This window comes from Nyctibius grandis, chromosome 21, assembly GCF_013368605.1.
Source record: "Nyctibius grandis isolate bNycGra1 chromosome 21, bNycGra1.pri, whole genome shotgun sequence".
Taxonomy (NCBI): Eukaryota; Metazoa; Chordata; class Aves; order Nyctibiiformes; family Nyctibiidae; genus Nyctibius; species Nyctibius grandis.
Window position 1 is genome coordinate 6,109,991 of NC_090678.1, and position 22,004 is coordinate 6,131,994.

The window sequence follows — 22,004 nt, forward strand, 5'->3', positions numbered from 1 at the left end:
ATTGTAGGTTTCGGAGCTATGTTTTCATAAGGTATCTATGTGTTTTTTCTGACTTTCTGTAGATTGCTGGTTTCCTGGGGGTTTTGTGGTGCCTGAGCCTGCTGGCGTGTATATATGGTAAATTCACCTACATCCCTATGCAGGTGAATCCACTCATCTTGTACGGCTTCATGTTGCTTTTTCTCATCAACCCTACCAAAACCTTATATTACAAGTCCCGTTTTTGGCTGCTCAAACTACTGGTAAGTCTCAAACCTGACAAATAAATAAATAAAAATGCTGTAGCTGAGCTGTAGCAGTTAAATATATCCAAGCATCACTAATCTTCAGAAAGAGGGATGCTTATACCACTGTGTATTCATAGAGCAGACCTGATAAGGTATTGACTGCCCATGGTGGTTGAGCATGGGTTTACAGAAGCAACTGCTGCTTGTCTGTACCAGTCTATCATTATCTTCATGTTGCAGGTAGCCACTTGTTAATCTTCTTATAGACAGCTGTATACCTTCTTTTGCATATATAGAAACACTCTGATATCTTTGTTTGCATGTTCCTTAATGCAGCGAAACAGTTTGATTAGGGTTACAGCACTCTAAAGGTTACTGCTTGTAAAATTATGTTCATGGGTGAGGTTTGTTTTTTTTTCAACAAATCTTTTTGTGGTCTTAAACTATTTATTTTAGACCCAGCTCCTATTTTCCTGGTAAGATAGATCTGGTAAACTGAATGTAAATATGCATGCTATTTCAGTGTTCAGTTATAGGTGTGAGCTCTAAAAGAACAGTTTTCAGACTTGTTGGATGGCTCATCAGTTTCTTCCCGAAAGGCTGTTTCATACGTTCATCCCCACCCTGTATGCCCTTTTAAATTGACTTTAATCAAGTTGGTTCCCTGGATACCTTGCTCTTGCTGGAACTGCTCTGAGAGTATCGGGCGGAAGAGGGTTTGGCTGGCTGATGTTATTCGTAGAATCATTTTAATGCCAATTAAAACAATTAACTTTATCTGGAACATGACAACGATGAAATGTAGCAGCATGCTTCGAGCATGTGCGTGCAGGTATGCACGCAGCTAGTTAACCTCTGGTATTTGATTTGCTAGCTTACTACTATTTCAGTTTCTTCCTTTTTTGCCTTCCAGCGTTCAGCCATCTCTCATAGATGTACCTTTAGTCCCAAACCTCATTAGTCTTCCTGCTGTCCCTTGGTGCTAGGGGAAGCACTGGAGGTGCTCTAACCACATGAGCAATAGCTGTGCTAATTTACCTTAATGTCTTAACAGGGTAAGGTTCTCAGTCTTGGCAGAGCTCTTAGTTTCCAGTCCCTGCTCTATCCCAGCTAGCCGCAGTCTGCGATACAGACATATCTTCGAGTGTGCACAGGCCAATTCGTCCCAAGGTCTCCTGGGGGAAAAAAGCTTCTTCAAAATGCAAGATCACCTTAATGGTGGAAAATGACACAGTACATCTGAGGGTGTGTTATGTGGAAGGGGAAAAAAAGAGGCCAGACAAACCACATAACGAGTAGCTGTTAGGCTTTTCTAATTTTTATTGTGTGTAATTGGCTGGCTGGGTGTGTTTTATTTCTCCTTGCAGTCGCCAGCAGCTATGTGGGTGAAAGGAGGTTTAGATAGCACGATTGTTAGAACGGTGCTGTTCACACACTGGGTTTGGTGAGCGTTTTTCTTCGCATGCTTGATGTGTGTCATTTCCAGCCAAAATGAAGTCCGATGTATAGGGTGTAGCAGAGCATTACTGGCACCTTCCATTTTATTAGAACTAAACCAGGAGTGTACTTTAGTGCATTTTAGCCTTTTCTGATGGATCTAGGTGTCTTACTGCATCCACCCGTGACCATCAACTGCTTGTTGGTACTCATGAGCGGGATCTCTTTTGATAATCCCTGAGGGACTGCAAGTTGCACCTGAATTGATCTTCCTCTGAGTGAAAAAAGTTATTTAGCCTGTAGTAAGCTTAATTCCCATGCCAGGCTCTTCTTTCTCACCTACATGCTTAGGTGAGTGTTCTTTGCCCCGTTGCTGCCGGATGAGAAGCCCATGAGTGCACTTGTGTAGGCTGAGGAGAGTGGCTTACTGGGAGGAATCGGATCCGAGCGCAGGGGATGGCACGGCGTCTGCGTGCCCACACTCTCTGCAGGGCGCCGAAATGGCGAAACAAACGCGGGGAGCCTGGCTGTGAGAGGTGAAAATCTAGGAAGCGTTTCACTCCAGCTCAAATATCTGCTGTCTCAGCACTTATTAAAACTGCAGTGATCAGCACCAGGAAGTCTGTGCTTGGATTGTGGAACCGTTGAGATATAATTGCAACCGATTACTTGAAACTGAGGTTCAGCTCCAGCTTTTGGTATTTTACGTCTTTATTCTTGCAGCCCATCTTCACGGGAGGATGTTGCAGACGTTTCTCAGCTGGGAAGTGAGGAGTTGCCAGCCCCCTCTGGTAGCTGGGCTGCAGCTCCAGCTGTGCCCGGGCAGCGTGCAGCGGCACAGCTAGAAACCACCGTGCCTGACACGCGAGGTTGGGAGGGTTCAAACGGCAGCTCAGGTTCTTGAGGATAGTTGACTGAGATGCCAGCACCTTAGCTAGGTCCTGGACATATCTGCTGAAACCTTTAGGTGGAAAGCTTCTACTCTCCTAAAAGTTTTAAACTGTCATCTGGTAGTGCCTAAGTGTCTCTCCCTAAATTAAATAACAACATGGATTTTATTAATTTCTTCATTTTTCAGGGAGATCTATCTGTAGAGCTGTTTGCACATTTCATTTGTTTTAGTCTTTGTTTACGGAAAAAAAAAAGTCTATGATGAAACAGGTGAAGATAGTATCAGGGAGTGTTGGTAAAACAGAGGAAGGACCTTTTGAAAAGGAAGGCTGGTGTGGCTTCTCTGACCTCTGCAGAAGCTGTTCTGCAGCTGGATGGCTTTGAGGACACACGTCCCTCACGGCTGGCCCTGTTTGAGCCTTTGTAATAGGTGCTGTCCTACATGAGCACAGTGCTTTCTGGGTCAAGATCCTTATCTGCTGTATGCCATTAAGTGTCAATCCCCTATTTGGCTTTGAAATTTAGGACCAGAGCCTTAAATTGGCATTACAAGCTGATGGGAATGTATCAGTCCTTTCCTGGGTTTCTGTAACTGTGTACCCTTTGGGTTAATAAGGAGAGCAATATAAAGGATCAGTGTTAGCCTGGGCTTTCATTAATTTAAAGGTTCATAAATCTCTGAACTGCAGGATGGTGCTGGTGGTGTCTCTTTGAGAAATTGGCCGTTAGTAACTACAACTAACTGGGTAGAGAGAGTTGTAATCAAAGGTAATGGACCATGAAAGCTGTCTGGTTTGAAAGTAGTAAAACTGCTGTTAAGGCTGAGAGGGAAAGTGGGCCAGGATTGAGGGGGAGTCTAATTGACAGTCAATAGGATTTCCTCTGCCCTTTCTTTAACTCTTTCCCTGCTAGAGGCTTTGGCAATCTTCACTCTTACAACTTCTAACTGCAAAGAACAACTAAGTGTTAAGTGAACCGAGCCAGGATCAGCCTAATGGCCATGCTGAGGGTCTGTAATCTAACTGACATTAAGTGTGAGGGAGAAGGTAAGTGTGGAAGATGTCAATAGACATGACATAAATGGTTGAAAGAAAGCACTGATCAAAGTGAGGAGCAACAGGAGAAACAGACCTGTGTAGAGCTCTTACACAGAGACTGGGAGTTTCTGGGAAAGAGCTTGGCTGAAGGAGACTGGGCTCTTCTGCCAGTAAAAAACCAACAAGGTGGGGGAGGACATGAATAGTTGCATACAGGAGGAAGAAAGCAGGATTGTTATTTGTACTAAAAGTGAGGAGACTGTTATCGTATTTTTGTCAGCAGAAGCGAAAGGTCAGCAATAAATCTTCAAGCGTTTCTGTTATTTCCATATTTGTTCAGTGCTGTGATGTCCTGCCACTGCATTTAGATGTCTTTGACGCTATGTCATGAATTATTCTTTTTTTTTTTTTTTTTTCCCCTGACAGTTCAGAGTGTTCACTGCTCCCTTCCACAAGGTAGGCTTCGCAGATTTCTGGCTGGCTGATCAGCTCAACAGCCTGGTCGTGATACTCATGGACCTGGAATACATGATCTGTTTCTACAGCTTTGAGGTTCAGTGGGAGGACAATGCTGGACTTCTGGCAAATACAGGTAGAGTAATGCTGATGACCCATGTGAATGCGGTCAAAATGACCTGAGAAACACTGCACGAGGCAACTGCATAATCTGTCTGTTTTGAAGAGGGCTTACCAGTGACATAGGAAGCTAAAATAATTGGTGTTTCTTCTAAACACAGCATTAGAGTGATTCTGCCCTTTCTTACTTCCATCCAGAGAAATGGGATTTCACATCCATGTTCATTTCCTAATCCAGTCATTTGGCCTGATGTGTATATTCATCATAGAATTTAGGCACAGCACTTCCTGATTGGAAAGAGAAATCAATTTTCCTGGCATTGTTTTATTTCATAGTGGTTTATCCATGCATTTGCTTTTAGCCTGTTCCTGTTGCTCAGCTTGAAAATGAGTTGCGTGAGCTTGTTTAACCCCAATTTTCTGTGCTGTAGCCTGCTTCTTATAGGCTCCATCGCAGTACCCTGGAGCAAGAGAGAATGGAGAAGCTTCCTCAGAGCTTGCTAGTGCCACTCCTTATTCAATTCGAGTTGATGCTGTGATGCCAGGGTTGTGCGTGCTCTGCCTCTTCTCTCCTTTCTAGCCAGAATAACTGCAGAGTTGGCACATGAATTTTGGCTTTGGCCTTCTCGGTGCAAAATAGTACCTGTCCCCTCCTGGATCGGGCTGTTGTCTTTCCGTTTGAAGCAGTGACTGCTGGCAAATCGTGTTGTCTGATGGTTTTGACACTTGCTGAAAGAATCCGCAGTACGCTTCAATAAGCATCAGTGTTCGCTTTGTTCTTTCAATCTGCCTGGTCTTTCTCTTCACTTTAAGACAGTCTTGCAAGTAACTAAATATTTATTTACTAAAAATAAAACCAAAATAAATAAAGCAACCAAGTGGCTAACAACTTGTCTTCTTCCAATCCAAACAGTGGAACGATAGCGCAGTGCTTTGGGATAAATATCCGCTGATAACTTGTCTCCATTAGTCTGAATAAGAAACAAATGTTGGTTAGTCAGTGGGGTGTCTGGTTTAGATGTGCTGAGCAAGACAGCGTAAGAATACGGCGTGCTTGGAGGTTCCAGACAAAGCTGGGGTTTGCCTGCTCATCTCCTCAAGAAAAAGGCGTCTTTCAAACATCAGTGGTGTGGCACAATGTCATGTTGGTGTGGTTGCCTCTCACCCCAGTTGTTGAAGCCAGGGCTATGCCCTGGCTTTGCTTTTTAAAAAAAAACCAAACAAAAAAAATCCAAAAAAACAACCCCAAACACATACTGAAATATGTTTTTTCCTATTACAATATACAAGAAAAAATGGTTCAAGGACATCTTAGGCAAAGTGGCCTTTTTGAGCTGTCCTGCAGAGTTTGGAAATGCTCTCCCATTTATGTACAAAAATTCAATGTCGAAGGCCTTTTGTAAAGCCATCTTAATTTGATTATTCACAGTACTGCCAACAGCACAAAATAAATTTAAAAATAGGTTGTTTCTAATCTCCTCGCGTGTTAATTATACTGGCAGCAGTGAAAGAGTTGGGTGATGATCTGTCTGGATGTGTTATTGGTGTCATGTCACCTGAATACCTCTGAGATGGAGGAAAGGGCTTCGGGATACTTTTTGGTGATGAGCTTCTCGCTGTGTGCACACACATGTGTGCGTGCCTGAGTATGAGACATTGACGGGGAATTGCATTCACATCAAGTGATGTCACGCTTACAGAAAGAAAGACAATCAGAGTTCTTAAACTGTCTGACTCTGTGTCCCTGAAACTTTTCTCTTGCAGATAATCAGATTTGTTACAGCTACTCCTACGGAGTGAGAGCAGTTGTCCAGTGCATCCCTGCTTGGTTGCGATTCATCCAGTGCCTGCGCCGTTACCGTGATAACAAACGGGCCTTTCATCTGGTTAATGCTGGAAAATATTCCACCACCTTCTTCGTGGTGACATTTGCAGCCCTCTACAGCACTCACAAAGGTATTGGTTGTTTTGGAAAATCCTTTGCCTGTTACAGAATCACAGAATCAATCAGGTTGGAAGAGACCTCTGGGATCATCGAGTCCAACCATTGCCCTGACATCACCATGTCAACTAGACCATGGCACTAAGTTGGCCCATGCTCCCCAGACGTGATTTCAGAGCACCCTCTAGAAGGGAATGCAAGTCACGGGATTTGCCTTTTGCATGGGAGAAGCTCAGAATGTGGCATCCCATGGAAGTGTGAACTTTTGTCTTTTGGTACCTGTGAAACATCTCAGTGGAAAGGCAAAGGCCTGCCTACCTTGCAAAGAGTGTTTTAAGATCTTCTTTTAGGTATTTTTCACATACCTGGTCTGCTTAGAACTGCACTTCAGGAGCGTGAGAGAGTATTTTCAGATTTCTCTCTCAAAAGGAGAAAACTGAAATACCTGTCAGGTTTTGCTGTGAAGGGAGGCTGAATAGGAGATGTATAAGGAAAAGGGAGAACATAGGAAATACTTCTCCCTTGGCATTCATGAATAGCTAAGCTGGATCATCTGAATAAAACCAGTCCGTCATTCCTGAACGTGGGGAGATGTGCACAGTGCCAGGAAAATGCCCTCTCTGGATTTTCCTGTGTGTTTTTATCCATGTTTTTTTCTGCAGCTGGTAGGGACTTGTTTCCAATCCATTTAACTGCAGATTGAGCTCTGATCCCTCAAGTTCCCCATCTCCCTGGAAACGACAAATTACTCGATTCTGCTCTTGTTCTGAAGGAAAAAGCTTTTAGTTTCTGCACTTCAGGCAGTCACCCTGCCTTTCATTGTTCTGAAGTCCTAAAAGCTGTGTTCTTTTATTTGAAAATATATGCCTTCTGTATCTCCAGAAATTAGCCAACCACACACACTCATGAGCAATTGCTTATCCTGAAATATGGTTGTGGTGGGGCAGGGAGAAGCGTTCAAGGCGTGATTCTAGGTAACGTGCTGTTTTTTTGGAGGGGTGGCAGGGTTGCTGGAAACCTTCCAATGGCCAAGGAATGGCTGTTTTGATGTAGCTGGGCCTGAAGTCACACCGATGATGTTTGTCAAGCCTTGCATTCTAACAGCAGGGACGTGAAGCTGGTGAAGGCTGGACGTCGGGCGCTCTGTATCCGGACGTACCCACAGACCTGGCGTGGGAGCATCAGTGCTGGATGCAGCGCCTGGCCCCGCTGCCGTGTCCCCGGAGCGTGTTCCCATTTTAACTTGTTTGCTCAGTGACATTCCCCAGCTCCTCAGTTCCAGCCCTGCAGTCCAGTTAGTCACCGCCGCCAAACCCTGAGATGAGACAAATAAAGATTGCCTGGCTATAGTCACTGCTTATATGCTTTTATATACAGTGCCTGCTTTGGGGAGGCTGACTAATGCTGCTCCTTCCCAGGGTGGGGGACACTCTGGCAGAGCCTTCTGCGGGAAGGTTGGGGTAGGTTTGGAACCAAGAGGAAAACCAGCATCTGTCAAAATGTCTTGTTGAAGAATTTCACCTCTTCCTCCTCCCCTTGAAGCTTGCATTCACGCCAGTACCGCTGACCCTTGTTCTCCTCGCTGCCATACATAACTGTTGTCTGCTCTTCAATCTGGCAGGGAGTGGGTTGTAATGAGGTGTTTACGAGCAAGGCGTGGGGCTTGTTCCAATTGCTGAGAGATGTTCGTGACTCCCAGCTTTTGTCTGTCCGGTTTTGTTAGTGGGAGTCAATAGCATGTAGTTGTTGGTATCGTACAAAAAAAAAATTTGGAAGCTCCATGGCCTTTGGAAATTACAGATTTTGTAAATGCCACTGTGCCTGGGTTTGTAGGGTTTTTTTCAGAGGGCTGCCTAAAGACTTTGCTGTGTCTTGTCAGCCCTGTAGGCCTATTCCTATCCTGCCATAAACACACTTTCTAATATGCTGTACCTGTTAGAACTCCAATTTTATCTACGTGCTTTACATAGCTTCCCCGTTCTTTTTGAACTTGGAATCAGATGGTCTGTCATCAAGTTGTTGTGATGTTACTGTTGAAAATAGATGCGCTGCTCGCCCACCCCTTCTCTGTGTCTGCCTAAGGACAGCAGGGACAAACACCTCTCTCACCTACAGAACATCTGCTGGGGGCTAGCTGCTTGCTGTGAAGAAAGGCAAGCGGTGCCCAAAATAAGCGTCAAATTGGTAAAGATCCTTGCTCGTTAGACCTGCTCTACATTGCAGTAAGTAACGAACCTGTTAATTGCTGTGGTAACAAGAGTTTTATTTAAACAGTCTTTCGTGCCTGTGTCTGCAAGCCTATGACTTATCCCTCTGGAATGACAGCTTTCGGCTGCCAGGACAGAGGGTAATTGGTGGCCTTTTCTTGGGAGGTCAGGTAACGTACACCAGTGCCTGCTCTCCACTTGGGAGTCCTGGGGACGTCACAGCCCTCTGGAAAGGCTTGTCCTCCTCCCTTGATTTGAACAGTGAATAGTTTGTAGCCGGTCTGTGGATTTCTAGCTTGTGTCTGCCAGCTGTGTGAAGATGGGCTGTGTGGCTAGGAGGGTTTGTGGGTGTTGAAAGCCAGCGGACTCATACCGGGTGCGCTTACAGCATTCTTGTGCTGTGGTTTTTGTATGCTTGCTGGAAAACAATGCGAACTAAACAAACGTTCAAATACCATCTTGTTATGTTTAAGTGGTGTATGCCGCTTCTAGTCGTGTGCGGTACTCCCTTCTCCAAACCTCCTGTAGCGAAGGATCCCCCCAGTAACACAGTGTACTGTGGGCTCTTGACGAGTATCTCAGTTTCCCCGAAATATCACTGTTTAATAATTCATATTGCTGAGGCAGTGCATAATTGTGATTCTTTCTTCCCTCAGAGAAGCCTTTTCTTTGCTTTACTTCCTTTTGATTTAAACGCAGAATGCAATTTTCTTTGCTAATTGTGTTTGGGATGTTATACCGGTAAGATATCGCAGTAAATTCTGTTAGGTTTTCTCTCCCAAACTTGCAATCCTGTTGTCCTGGGACTAGGCTAGTTTTACAGAGTTAACTCCGAGCTATCATCTTGAATATTCAGATATCACCTGAATTAGCGAAGCCGAAGTGAGAGTAGCTACCCCTTAACGTAGGACCAGAGCAGGCAGCGGTTGCGCTGACGCAAGCTGCCCGCTCCACCGCGGCTCAGACACGACCACATTTCAGGGACAACAGCACCAACCCAAGGGCAACTGTTGCTGAGCTCCCAAAGGAGGAATTCGCAGTATTTTTATATCGCTCAAAGGAATGGGAAGCAAAGGCCGCGTTCTGTAAATATAGTCCTGCGGGGTGTGTTTGCACAGGCAAATGAGGCGTATCTGTAACTCTAAGCTACCTAGCAACTGGCGTGCGTGCCGCCGGGCCCTGCCCGCTCGCGGCACGGCCAAGCAGGAGCCTCTGCCCCTGGCTCTTTCCTCCCCTTGCTTGAATTTCCCTGGCAGCACTGAGCTCCCCCAGAGCGAGCCAACTGAATATTATATTGACTTATGTAATCCCTGCGGAAACCTCCGTGGTGCTGGGGAAACAAATGGTGAAGCCCGAGTCTGCAGTGGAATATTTACCCCGAGAGCAGTGTTGTTTTGACACACAACTACTTTTTGCAGTGTTCTCACTCTGCCGAAAGCAGATGCTCTGTCCTTGACAAATGCACTGGCGTAGCAGCTTGCACTTCAGTCCAGCTTATTGTGCACTCCATGGGCATCTCCCCTTGTGTAAGGTGTACTTGGATTTAACAGGGTGCGCTGACAAACCTAGAATAGCCAGCCTTGGTTTCGTTCCTCACTCAGACCCCGTTCAGCCTTGGTAAGATAGAATTGTTATATTTGGGTGTTCAGCTCTTACGAGAAACAGTGCAACTGGAGTTGTACTGTACAACTCTAAGAGTGCCAGTCGCTTCTTAAGCTTTACACATGATTTATGCTTCAACTTTATTCTTCGTAAAAGGAGATGTGTCTTGTTTTTGCTACTGTTGGTCAATTTTCTCTTACCTTGATGCTTCCGTGGTGTCATCGGAAATATCTGGCTCACGCAGAATATAGATTTGGCTTCTGTGCTCGAAGAACCAAGCTTCTTGAGCACTTTGTTCTCTCCCGTCATTTCTTGTTTTGTGGGATCTGCTGCTTCAGTGTGAGCGTTTGTGTGTTTACCTTGTGTTTTTCAGGAATGCGTTAACTGAGCTTAAGTGCAAGTACTGGGTTAAAATTGGCTATGTGGGATTTTATCCTTTAACTGCAAGGAAAGACAGTTTATACAAGTTTTCATTGTCTGATTTACATACCTTATTCAATGAAATCCTTGTGGTCTGGGTAGTATCCAGCAGTCTATTAACCTCTGAATTATTCCAGAGTTAATCCATGTGGCCTGGAAACTTGAGTAAGGATCTCTTCTTCCATAGAGCTCCCACGCCCTTTCCCGGTACTCCAAATAAGACTGCTGAACACTAGCTGTCATCGGCTTGGAAGTGCCGTGGAGAGCCATAGGTCCGTCTAAGATGATGTAACTGCCATGCACTTTCTCATTAAACAACCCGGGAAGTTGACAGTAATTAAAAATACAGAAGTTAACTAAATAGGGCTGTCTGTAAAGGGTAGTGCTTCTGTCTGTGTTCTTGCCATCGCTTCAGAAACGGGTTTCTCCTGATGAAGTGATGTGTGATTTGTTGTTTTCAAAGCCTGAGAAAGCTGTGCAACTCCTTGCTTTGCCAAGGAATAGAGACGTGAAGCGTCAAGGCAGGAGTCACCCTGCGATTAATGGGCTTTTGCAGGAAGGCGTTGGACCATCCTTTACTAATAGAGAGGTTCGACCAGGTCTGACCAGATGAAGATGAATGGGAAACGTGCTGCTTTTCGAAAATACAGTGAAAGATTCCCAGGTCTCATAACTGCTGCCTGCTCCTCATTAATCACGATGGCTTCAGCTGTTACCGGTGGTGATACCGGCTGGCGTAGCCGCCTTCACGGATGGCTATGGTTCTCCCACGGTCTGTCCCACCACAGCTCCCTGGGGAGGGGGATGACTTCCAGGTGGAGGATGATGATGTAGGGCAGGAAGGGGGAGAGGGTGGTGATAACATCAAGCTCTGGAGCTGCAGGAGGGTACCTGACAGCACCTTGGCTCTGCTCTTCTCTGCCGGCTGAAGTACTGGATAGTGGGCTGTGTCACTTACCCCTTGTTGCTACAGCGTTAGAAACTGGAGGGTGAATTTGCTGGTAGGTGGGACAATAAACTGTGATCCTAAACGGTTACAGTGGGAGAGGAAGACAAGGTGATGTGAGAACTCAGACTAAAATGACTTTTGCAGAAATCGGACATCGGTGTGTTAGCTTAGAGTAACTCAGCTGAGAAATGTCATTTCATTTCTAGGGAGTGGGGCAAGGCAAAATAAGTGGGCATACAGAATTCAAGTACAAATATATTTTTTTTTTCTTTTTAAATTACAAAACTAAAAAAAGTCATGAAAGAATGAAGCAAGTAGCATTTGTGAGATCCTGTTCCCTAGCTTATCCCTTGCGTGTCGGTACAAGATCTCCCATCTCTCCCCCTCTTTCTCAGCACTGGAAGAGCTGTCAGTGCTGTGGCAAGCCAGATCATTTGATTTAGGTGTCACAAGAGCCTTATAGAGTGCGTGGATTGACCTCTTGAAGTAAAACAAACTTTGTAATGGGATTAACTGGCTTCTTTCTTAATACTTGCAGTTTTAGCACGGCTTGCCTTAGCACAGCACGCCGGCAGCTCCATCAGGATGATTATGTGGAGCCAAAACGTGCAACGTCTGTCACATTGCTGTGAGCTAGGATGAATTTTTGTCTGAAACCTTGTCATCCTGTGCCCAGGAGGCCTTCAGTAATGAGTTGTGTTCATTAGCCAGTCTTTCTGATCCTTTCCACCAAAGCAGCGGCAGTGTCGTTAGCGAAGAATTGGAGGCATTGCCATGGGCAAACATTTCCATCCTGGCCTCCGACCTCCTCCCAGCTTTGACGTGGGTCTCTGCGGCACCCCGAGTGAGCCCAGTTTCTCCAGGCTGGCTTGTTAGCTCCTCTAATTGCTCAAAAACCCATCCTCATGATGATTCTTCAGGGCTGAGCTGCTGGGAAGGGTGAGGACCACCCTGGCCAGGGCCAAGGTGCCGGCAGGAGCTCGCTCGCCGGTAAGTGAGCGGGGAAGGCGAGATGAGATGGCAGCCTGTGCCCGGCGGTGAGCCTGGGAGGGGGATGTCAGGAACCGCCACCGCACCCCGAACGTCAGCACAAATGAGGCATAAAATCCCCCAGGGAAATCTTGCCGTGCTTTGTAGGTCTACGAATGTCAAGCGGAACGTTCCCGTGCTGTGGGGGAGAGGCAACCTCGGCACCCCGCCGCTGGGCGATTCACCCGCTCGCTTCTCAACATTACAGCTGGGAGAGAGATGGATTTTAATAGCTGGGATCTGGGGGGTGGACTAAGAGTATCGTTTGTATCACTTAATGTGCTTTTGTGTTAAAGGTGGCTGGAGAAGTGGGAACGCTAATGAATAAGGTGCAAGTAAAAAGGCTGGCCTCACTGATACCTCGTTTTATGGGCACTTAAGAGGGGGAAGCCTGAGCTGCTTTTTAATGGAACGTTTCAAGAAAAACAACTGACTGCATCACGAGCAATTTTCCTGTCAAATGTATGCAGGTCTGGGGTTCTCTGGTGCTGCAGAAATCTAGGAGGTGCAGTCATCTGATGGTATTTTTTTTTAGTTTTGCCTTTTTTGGTTGCTATTATATTTTGAAGGAATCTGCTTTCGGATCTCAAAGCACTATAGAGGTAGCAGATGACATTGTGTCCCAGTCCCTAAATTGTCCAACAAAGGCCCTGATTACCATGCTATTTATTTCTGATTGTGAATCCAGATACTCTTATTAGTTAGGCTGCTGGCGAATGCTTAGATCGGAAACCCCGTGCTTCTCAAGGTAGCAGTTAAACATCTCCCACGAATGCTTCTTAAATTCTAGAGAAGCCACCAGAAGAAGAATAATCGGATCAAATCAGTCATGACTGATATGCTTCCTCCTGTTTGCAATTAAATCACGTTCTTCTGTTTGTGAGATACAAGCAATGAGTTTGCTGCCACGTCTTGAAATTAGACATGGTCGTTTCGTCCTACAAACCCAATGCAAGCCTGCAGTCTATTTTCTAGTCAGAACACGACTTGGGGATTTCCCTGCTCTACAAATGTAGAATCTAAATAGAAGAAGAAACAAGATGTTGCCTCCTGACAGTTCTTCACCACACTGTATCTTGCTGCTTTGCTTTAAATTGTGCCCAGAGGCTATAACAGAGGTTTGCAGAATCTAACGGGAAGGTTGTTCATACGAAACGGTTGGTATTTGGCAAAGCCCATCAGCGCATGATGGCGAGGCCTCTGGGTTATTTGCCTTTTTACTGCATTAAGTCCACTGTCATGTCACGGCTCTGCCATTGATCAGTGTTAAATAGCAGTACGTGCTGGCTGGGCAGCAAGGCAACGCTGCTGCTCTTCCCTCATTAAGATGTATAATTAGTGAGGGAGCAGCAATACTGCACTTCGAGCAGGAAGGTGTTAGACAAATGCTTTGGGTTGTCATTCTGATGGCAGTTCTTATGTAGATAAGTCACTTCTGGCTGTCACCCCCCTCCCGTTGTGTGCTGGGATGGAGTTAATGGGCACACATCAGCCCTGGGCTAAGCCAGTGGCGGAAGCTCTATGCTCAGTTCTCTAGTGTCTGTGCGGGGCTAGCACGCTCTATATATTTTTTTTATATATTTTTTATATATATATATATTTTATATATATATATTTGTTTGTTTTGGTTCCACTTAAATCTGTGATTGAAAGGCTGGTCATCAAAGGAGGCTGACTTCGGTATGCCTTGACCAAGAGGTTTTTAATTGACGCTGGAGGCAGGACTGCTCCGGCTGCGTCGGCGTTGTCTGGTGTCGCAGGGCTTCCCTGGCTGTGTTTCCTGATAACCTCCCGCTTCTTACAGCTGTTATCACAGCTTTCCCCATCAGCAGAAACCACAGCCAGCTGCAGTGGCTGACACACCAGGAGTGCTTATCGAGGGCCGTTGTGCTCTAATCCAGATCTTCAATAATACATGGCATTGATTTTTGCCGTGTTGAATACTATATGGTGTTTACATTCCCCAGAATAATTCAACAGGGTAAACAGATAGTATTCTTTGGAAGTAAAGTCAATATTAACAGCGTTCGGGATAGTATTTGCTGCCTATCTTTGATGGAAAGCAACCTTTCTCTCGCCTGTGTTTAGAAGGGGCTGTAATTTCTGCAGAATATTATTCTCTCAGGATGCTGGTCAGATACTGTGTCCCCTGGGGCTGCTTTGGGGATCCAAGATATTGTCTGTCAGCAATTTTTGCAGGCAGTAGATTCTGCTGCTGCAGGTGCCTTGGGCTGTTTTCAGGGACTGTAGCCATTCCAGAGGTGGAAGCCTTCCATTATTTATCTAGTTGACCTTCTGGGGCCATTTGTACGTTTATTTGTGCAGAGTATCTACTGGAATTGCCTTTTCTAGGGTAAACTGAGGATGCTCATGGAAATTCTGTGGCGAAGGTTGCAAAGGGCCCTCGTGATACGCTGCTTCCCATTGACTCTGCGGCGAGTGGAGATAGCTGGGCACTGCGAACTCGAGTAGCCTCTGACGTGGCTGAGTGCCTCCGAGTTGCAGACATGCTAATGGGAATGTGTGTTGAAATCTGCCCATCGGTGGGGAAAGGGAAGCTGCACCCACGGCTTTACATGCAGAGGTTTTGTGCTGGTGGTGGTTTGTCCCCCACGTGCTGTTGGGAATAACTGCAGCTTAGGAAGTTGCTACATGGTGGTGCCCTTTGGAGCATTGAGTAGAAAGGTAGGTCCTTCATCCACCTCTTGCTGGGTGCACTGGCAGTTGTGCTGCCAAAGGGTGGCTGCAGTCCATGGGATGTTGAAGACTTGGTCTTTTTTTTCCTTCGTGGAGAGGTTGAGATCTACCAGGTGTCCAGAATGCTTCTGTCATCCTGAAACCATCCCTCTCTAATGGTTTTTGGTGGTTTCTAGCGCATCATTAAACAAAGAAAAAACACAGGATGAAACAGGTCCTGCTTAAACAGACCCTGTCATCATCATCCATATGCACAGTTATGTATTGCCCCTGAAAAAACTGGCAGGCCAGGAGTAGATGGAGCCTCTGGGCAGAATATGAATGCCTTGATTTTCTAGCCCCCTGAGCAGCAGTGAAGAGGGCCACTAGGACCAGCCAGTGGAGACTGAGATATAATTGCTTGCCTAGAGCAGTAACATATTTCTGTACATCAGCTGAATACCAATGAGGACAGAAGGAAGGAAGGTATCAAACAGAATTGCAGGCAGAGGGAAAAGGAGGGTAAGTGATTAAAGGAAGGGACTCGAAGGCCAGGGCTGAAGACAATAGGTGAGTTCAGATTAGAGTGTTTTACCAGGGAGTGATTTGGGTTTTTAATGAAATTTTTCAGGAGCTGAATGTGTTACAGAGCTGGTGGGTGAGAAAGGGAGGAGCAGTGAGGGGCATGCAGCGTGACCCCAGGTGCTGCTGAAAAGACTGCTGTGAAGATAGGGGCAGGGAAAGGAAGCTGGGGCCAGGATAACCTGACCAGAATCACAGAATCAATCAGGTTGGAAGAGCCCTCTGGGATCATCGAGTCCAACCATTGCCCTGACACCACCATGGCAACTAGACCATGGCACTAAGTGCCATGTCCAGTCTTTTCTTAAACACAGAGATGGTGACTCCACCACCTCCCTGGGTAGCCCCTTCCAATGGCTAATGACCCTTTCTGAGAAGAAATGCTTCCTAATGTCCAACCTGAACCTCCCCTGGCAAAGCCTGAGGCTGTGTCCTCTTGGCTTATCGCTAGTTGCCTGGGAGAAGAGGCCGACTCCCACTTCACTACAACCTCCCTTCAGGTAGTTGTAGACTGCAAAGCAAGCACATCCTTTTGAGGTTGATGAGGTTAATGCCACAAGATTTCTTACTTGGGCCTTTTTCTTCCCAGTTCTCCTTCTGTCTGTAACTGCACACAATAACCTTTAAGGCAATTTAGGTTTAAGCAGCAAGGACCTTTGAAATTGCCTTCCTGTGTAATTGCCAACTTAGGATACAGTTTTGCTAGCCCTTGTAGTTTGAGAGGATCGTCTGGGGCCAGACTACCCCCTCCATGATCACAGAACTCCAAAGGAGCACCCAGCAATGCCGCTTTGCTGCTCTTCAGCCCTGCATCTGCAGGCCATGGCTCGTCCCAGGGATGTGGCCGAAGGCATGGCAATGGATAGTGCTGTCTGCGCTGCCTTCTCCATGGCTGCTGTGTGAAAATGTGGAGTAAGACTCAGTTTGTGTTCTGTCCTTAAGGGAAAAAAAAAAAAGCAGCGTGACCTAACGTTCAAACCTAAGCTTGGTAGGAAGCATGCAGCCTCACATGGGAGTTTGGAGCATTTTAGATGCTTTGAAAGCACTTAACCTGTTAACTACCTCTGAATTGTTTAGGATCTGGTCATGGGAACTAACCATGGAGATCTGAGCTAAAAATAACGTTGGAAAGAACAGGCTTAGTGTCTCTGAGTCACTGGATGTCCGCATCTGCCTTTTCTTCTGGAAATAATGTAGTGGAGGCTTTGGAGGAGCTGATGGGAGGAGGATGAAATCTTGCAGTAAAGCCCTAATTGCTGAGCTCCAAAAACCTCACCTGTGTCCTGTTTTGTGGGCAGCTGCACTTTAGAAATGGATAGGAGAGGTGGTTTCAAAGCAGCAGCATTAACGTACCTGGGCACGAGAGCCTGTATTCTGCAGGACTTCACTGCCTGCTCCCGGGTGACGGCACTGCAGCGGCAGTGGTGGGTGATGTGATGGTGGACCTGTCCCCGTGTAAAGCCCAGGCTTGGGTGGATGCAGGTTACTGCTTGAAGGCTTCTAACCTGGCATAGGAGCAGAGAAGCGAGTCAACCCTGAGAGCTGCAGCAGACCTCGTGTCCTGCTTCTCCTCAGACAGGCTTTGCTGCATAAGTGGCTTTAGCAGGTTTGTGTTTTGAAAGGAGAATGAGCGTGTGTGTTTGACCTATATCCTGCACATCACGTCCAGGGAGCTTGAGAGGCGTAACGGGAGGAATGTACTCTTACACCATGCCTCTCATTTTCACCTCCATTAATTTTATCGGATTGCTGCGTTACATTTGTAGCGTAATTGTTAGAAACAAGAGGGGAAGGAGAGAGCAAATTGCCTTGTTGCTCCCTCTGTGGTCAGCTTTGGGGATTCTGTTGTTTTAAAGCCACATATATGGGAAACAGTGCTGTCACTTAGCGTGGCATCGGGTTTGGCCTGAAAACATGACGTCTTTTTTGTACTAGAAGTCTTATTGGCTTTGTCAGAAAGAATCGGTGAACGAGCAATTGCAGGGGCTGCGCAGAAAGGAGGAAGGACTCTGACAGCAGCGAGATACAAAGTGTCTCAGCCTTGCAAAGCATTAGAACGTGTTTTATTTTTATGAACTTTATGACCCAGATTTGCTAATGAAAAGCAAACAGGATTATCAGGTCTGTTTGTTTTTACCTAGCTGACATGTAGGGAAATCTAGCTGAATTGAGAGAGCAGCGTAACCTTTTCAGGGGAGAATGGGAAACCAACTTAGTTGCAAAGACATACCCACAAGTGAGCAGGCTGAGGTCCCGCAGTCCTGTGTTTCACAAAGAGGAGCTCTGTATGGGCATTTAAATCTCCACACTGAGCCTTCTTCCAGGATTTATACATACATGTTAATGTATTGTCTTCCTTCTGCTTATTTTCTCTTGCCACCACTGGAAATTCTTGTACTGCCCATCCTCTTTCAGGCCTTTAGGGCACTAATTAACTTGTTTATATTTAGACAGACTAAAATATTCTCTTACAAAGCCCTCCTAACTGAGCACTGCCTCATTGCTTTTTTCCTTTGTACAAGCCTGTGTCCTCTGTGAAATGTGGCCCTCAGCTTCCACCTGCTGGTCACAGTTAGGATGACAAGGCTGCCACACGGTGCGAGAAAATAAAAATATTAGTGCAAATTTCAATCCCAAGTGCAAAACGTTGAACGAAAGTGGAATTTAAATGACTATATACAGCTAGTCCCGGTAAGGCTTTCGGTTTGGTTCAGGTCAGCTAGCCTGATTTTCCCAGAACTTGAACAAAAGGGGTGTTATTTCCACTGATCAAGTCAGCCAATTTGTAGCTGTTTTAAGAAGGAATCTGCTTTAAGTTGTACAGAAGTCTGCTGTTCTTCTCTTTTCCAGCTAAAAACCACAGTGACACCCAAGTGTTCTTCTACCTGTGGATTATCTTCTATTTCATCAGCTCTTGCTATACCCTTATTTGGGACCTGAAGATGGACTGGGGTCTCTTTGACAAAAATGCTGGTGAAAATACCTTTCTGCGAGAAGGAATTGTCTACCCACAGAAAGTGCGTATACAGCTTGCTCTTGCGTTAGGGAAGGCTTTGAATATTTGAACAAAACTTGCTGAGCTTAGAGCATGCTGCAGTTGGCCACTGGTGTTTCCTGAATGCTATGGGCTGGGATGTGGTTATTTCATACTGTACACTTTTTCTAGTGGTTGAGCAGCAAATTCTGTTATCTTCCTGAAGGCCTGGAGAGGTCTATCTTCCATGCAGAACGTGTACAATGAGCTGTCCTGTTTGTCTTGTTCTCCAGGCATACTACTACTGTGCCATTGTAGAAGACGTGATCCTGCGTTTTGCGTGGACCATCCAGATCTCCCTCACTTCCATGCAAATCTTTCCGTATGCCGGGGACATCATTTCTACTGTATTTGCCCCGCTTGAAGTATTCCGGTAAGGCTGCTTGACCCAACAGTTCATTCCTCTTTTACAGTTTTATTACTTGTACAACATCAGCATGGTGGGAAGTGCCTTGCTCCTTGGACATGGAAGGGACCGGTCCTTGAAACAGAAGACTAGGTCTAACAGGAACATTTAATCCAAACAGGGTGCTGAGTGAAGAAGGCTGTAGAGGACTCTGCAGCAACGCGGGTCTGGGTCCTTCAGGCTGTGTTTGCAGTTTCTTCTGAACCTAGACCTAATCTTGAGAGTTTTGTTATTACTAAATTTCTTCTTAAAATTACCTTGTTGAAATTTCTGGATGAAATTTCACTTGATTCTCAGGTTTGCAATTATTCTCAGATCTCTGCTGCTTTTCCAAACACTAATTTGGATTCTGCATCATCGGTTTGGATCCTTCATGGCTCTTTACACAATTGTACTCAAGTTGGAGACCCACCCCCACAACTTCTTGAAATGAGTAAAAGCCCTTGAAGCTGAACCTCACTTGCGTACAGGGTGGAGGTTACTGAACCTCATTCATGTACATGGTTGGAGGTTGCCTTTTGCTTGTAACACCTACTGCCTTGATGCTGTCTGGACTAGAGCTGACATCGTTAGGACAATGTATGAGCCGGACAGATTTGTTCTTCTCCAGAGAGTTGGGAAGATGTTGCAGCAGGTGCTGCTGTTAGTCCTTGACTGTTTCTCCATACTCCCAGCACGTTCCCAGAGGCACTTTGATCGGTGGGAACAGTCAGTGGTATCTAGGTGCATGTACCACTGCTTTGCCAAACATGGGCAATGCCCGCAGAAGTGGAACCGAGGTGGTAATTTTCACTTTTTCTCCACCCAGGCGGTTTGTGTGGAACTTCTTCCGTCTGGAGAACGAGCACCTGAACAACTGTGGTGAGTTCCGTGCCGTGAGGGACATCTCTGTGGCACCGCTCAACGCCGATGACCTGACACTCTTGGATCAGATGATGGACCAGGAAGATGGCGTACGAAACCGCCGTAAGAACAAACAGTGGAAGCGCAGCCAGAGCGTGTCCTTGCGCCGACCTCGTCTTGCTTCACAGTATGTTTTGCTTCTCCTCTAGCGCAACAAACCAAATCATGTGCTCGAGCTGTTGTTAATGCTTGGTGGCCATTTATGGACTGGGTAATCATGTGAAGATCTCAGCCAAAATAGTCATTCAAAGGGAGGACAGGTCCAATTAGTAAATGAGTGTTTCCCTGCTGGAGGGTTGATCCATGCTTTACATCATCTTGGGGTTCTGGTAAACCACTGGAAAAGGGAGTTCCCTTTACAAAACTCCCCTCCTGCAAAAAATAGCCTGTAGCAGTTACCAGAGGTTGTAAATCCAAACCTGGAAGAGAGGTTCCCATCAGCCAGCCACTTCCAGGCTTCAGACCACTCCAAGAATTCAGTTATCATTTGGTTAAGTTTTCCTACGTGAGATCTCAGACCCCTGCCACTCCCAAACCTAAACCCATGCAGTTTTTCTTTCCACCCCCGCTCCTTACAGCCTAGGTGTTTCCCCACCTTGCACCCCAGCCCCCTGAACCTGTTGACTGTGTATCTTCACTGCAGTGCCTGTGCTCTGAGCATCACAGGGTGCTCCAGTGTCACTTCTGCCCCAGCAGCACAGCTGCAGAGCCCTGCCCTTTGGCCAAGAGGCAAGCTTGGGCTCCCCTGGGACATGGAAGCAGAGCGTGTCAGGAGTGTTGTGCAATCCCTGTTGCATCACTGCACGGGAGGGGTGGATGGGGGGAAAAGGAGTCTGTGGTTGTCACACAAAGGGTGTGCTCTGGCCTGAGCCGCCCCCCTTGGGCCATGCTTGTCTCTTCTCCGTGTTGGCTCAGAGTACACGGATATGACCCATACAAACAGTCCTCATGTGGCTGCCTAGAGACTGAAAAACTTTATGCAGAGGGGACGTGGGCCAAAGCCTGGTCGAATTCCCTACAGCCACATCCGTTTACACCTCAGGCACGCAGCGAACTGAGACGTGTCGAGCATGTTCCAAAAGAAGGTGCTGTCCCTTTGCGCAGCCCAGGGCCAGGTCGAGCACAAACACAAAAGGTTTTACGGAGTTCTGTGCGGAGGGGTGGATGGGTGCACCGCACCCAGCAGTGCCGCAGCGCTGCCGTGCTCAGGAGGTGGCCGGCATGGTGTGGGCAGAGCCATGGGAGGAGGATGCTGAGGGACAGCTGGGGCATATTTACAAGGCTCTGCTATTCCCAGGGAGAGTGGGAAACGATTCCAGCAGAGGAAAACAATTCCTCTCTGCGGAAGAAAGATTTCCAAGCGCGCTGCGGTTTTGTTGTCTGCATGTAGTCATGGGAATTTCTTCTCCTCAGCGAGTGTTTTCTGTTTGTTTTTTTTTTTTTTCAGGTCCAAGGCTTCTGACACTAAGGTATTGATAGAGGACCTAGCGAATGAAGCGAACACATGAGATGGCCACGGTCTCTTATTCCGAACATCCTTTGTTTTCTCGTCCTGTTCCCCTCTTCCCCGAGTAACCCCAGCTCTGGTACCGTTCCAGCTGAAAACAGGAGAAAACACTGAACATGTTTTCTGAGCTCTTCCAGACCAGATCCTATGGACTCCAACAAGCTCACTGTGTTTCGTTTCTTTTCTTCTGGGTTAATTTTAATGTTCTATTTTAAAAAAAAAAAAATAAAATATTTTACTTTGTTTTGCCAATAAAGAGGACAGTTCAGGAAAGAAGGATTGTTTACAGTCTCAACAAGGACATACAAACCGATCTGGATAACGAAGCATCATAGGGACTCCCTCCTGGGACAGTGCCGAGAGCACACTCTGTTTCTGCTTTGGCCCGGTTTTGACTGGTTGAAACCGGACTTAAGTTTTTAAATCTGATTTTTTGTTTTGTTTTGTTTTGTTTTTTCTTCATATCCAGCGCTGAGGCACTGGCTGCACTTGCAGGGAAAGTGCACTTAGAGCAGTATCTTCATTCATGAAGCTACTTTTTAATTTGATGTAACTTTTCTTATAATTTTTTGGAAATAT

General features: G+C 46.2%; 1 protein-coding gene across 2 annotated transcripts in view; it reads left to right on the forward strand.

The window, feature by feature from the left end:
- Positions 1–21,701, forward strand: part of XPR1 (xenotropic and polytropic retrovirus receptor 1) — a 107,887-nt gene extending 86,186 nt beyond the window's left edge. Inside the window, exons 9-15 of one of the 2 annotated variants that reach the window (XM_068416796.1) lie at positions 63–242; positions 4,019–4,184; positions 5,933–6,124; positions 18,426–18,592; positions 18,843–18,982; positions 19,824–20,045; positions 21,366–21,701. In XM_068416796.1, the coding sequence (XP_068272897.1) occupies positions 63–242; positions 4,019–4,184; positions 5,933–6,124; positions 18,426–18,592; positions 18,843–18,982; positions 19,824–20,045; positions 21,366–21,426 (1,128 nt within the window). In that variant the 3' untranslated portion in view covers positions 21,427–21,701. Of the gene's footprint in view, positions 1–62; positions 243–4,018; positions 4,185–5,932; positions 6,125–7,214; positions 7,449–18,425; positions 18,593–18,842; positions 18,983–19,823; positions 20,046–21,365 lie in introns of those variants that run through there. The other variant, XM_068416797.1, reaches the window with a different exon arrangement.
- Positions 21,702–22,004: the final 303 nt, after the last annotated feature.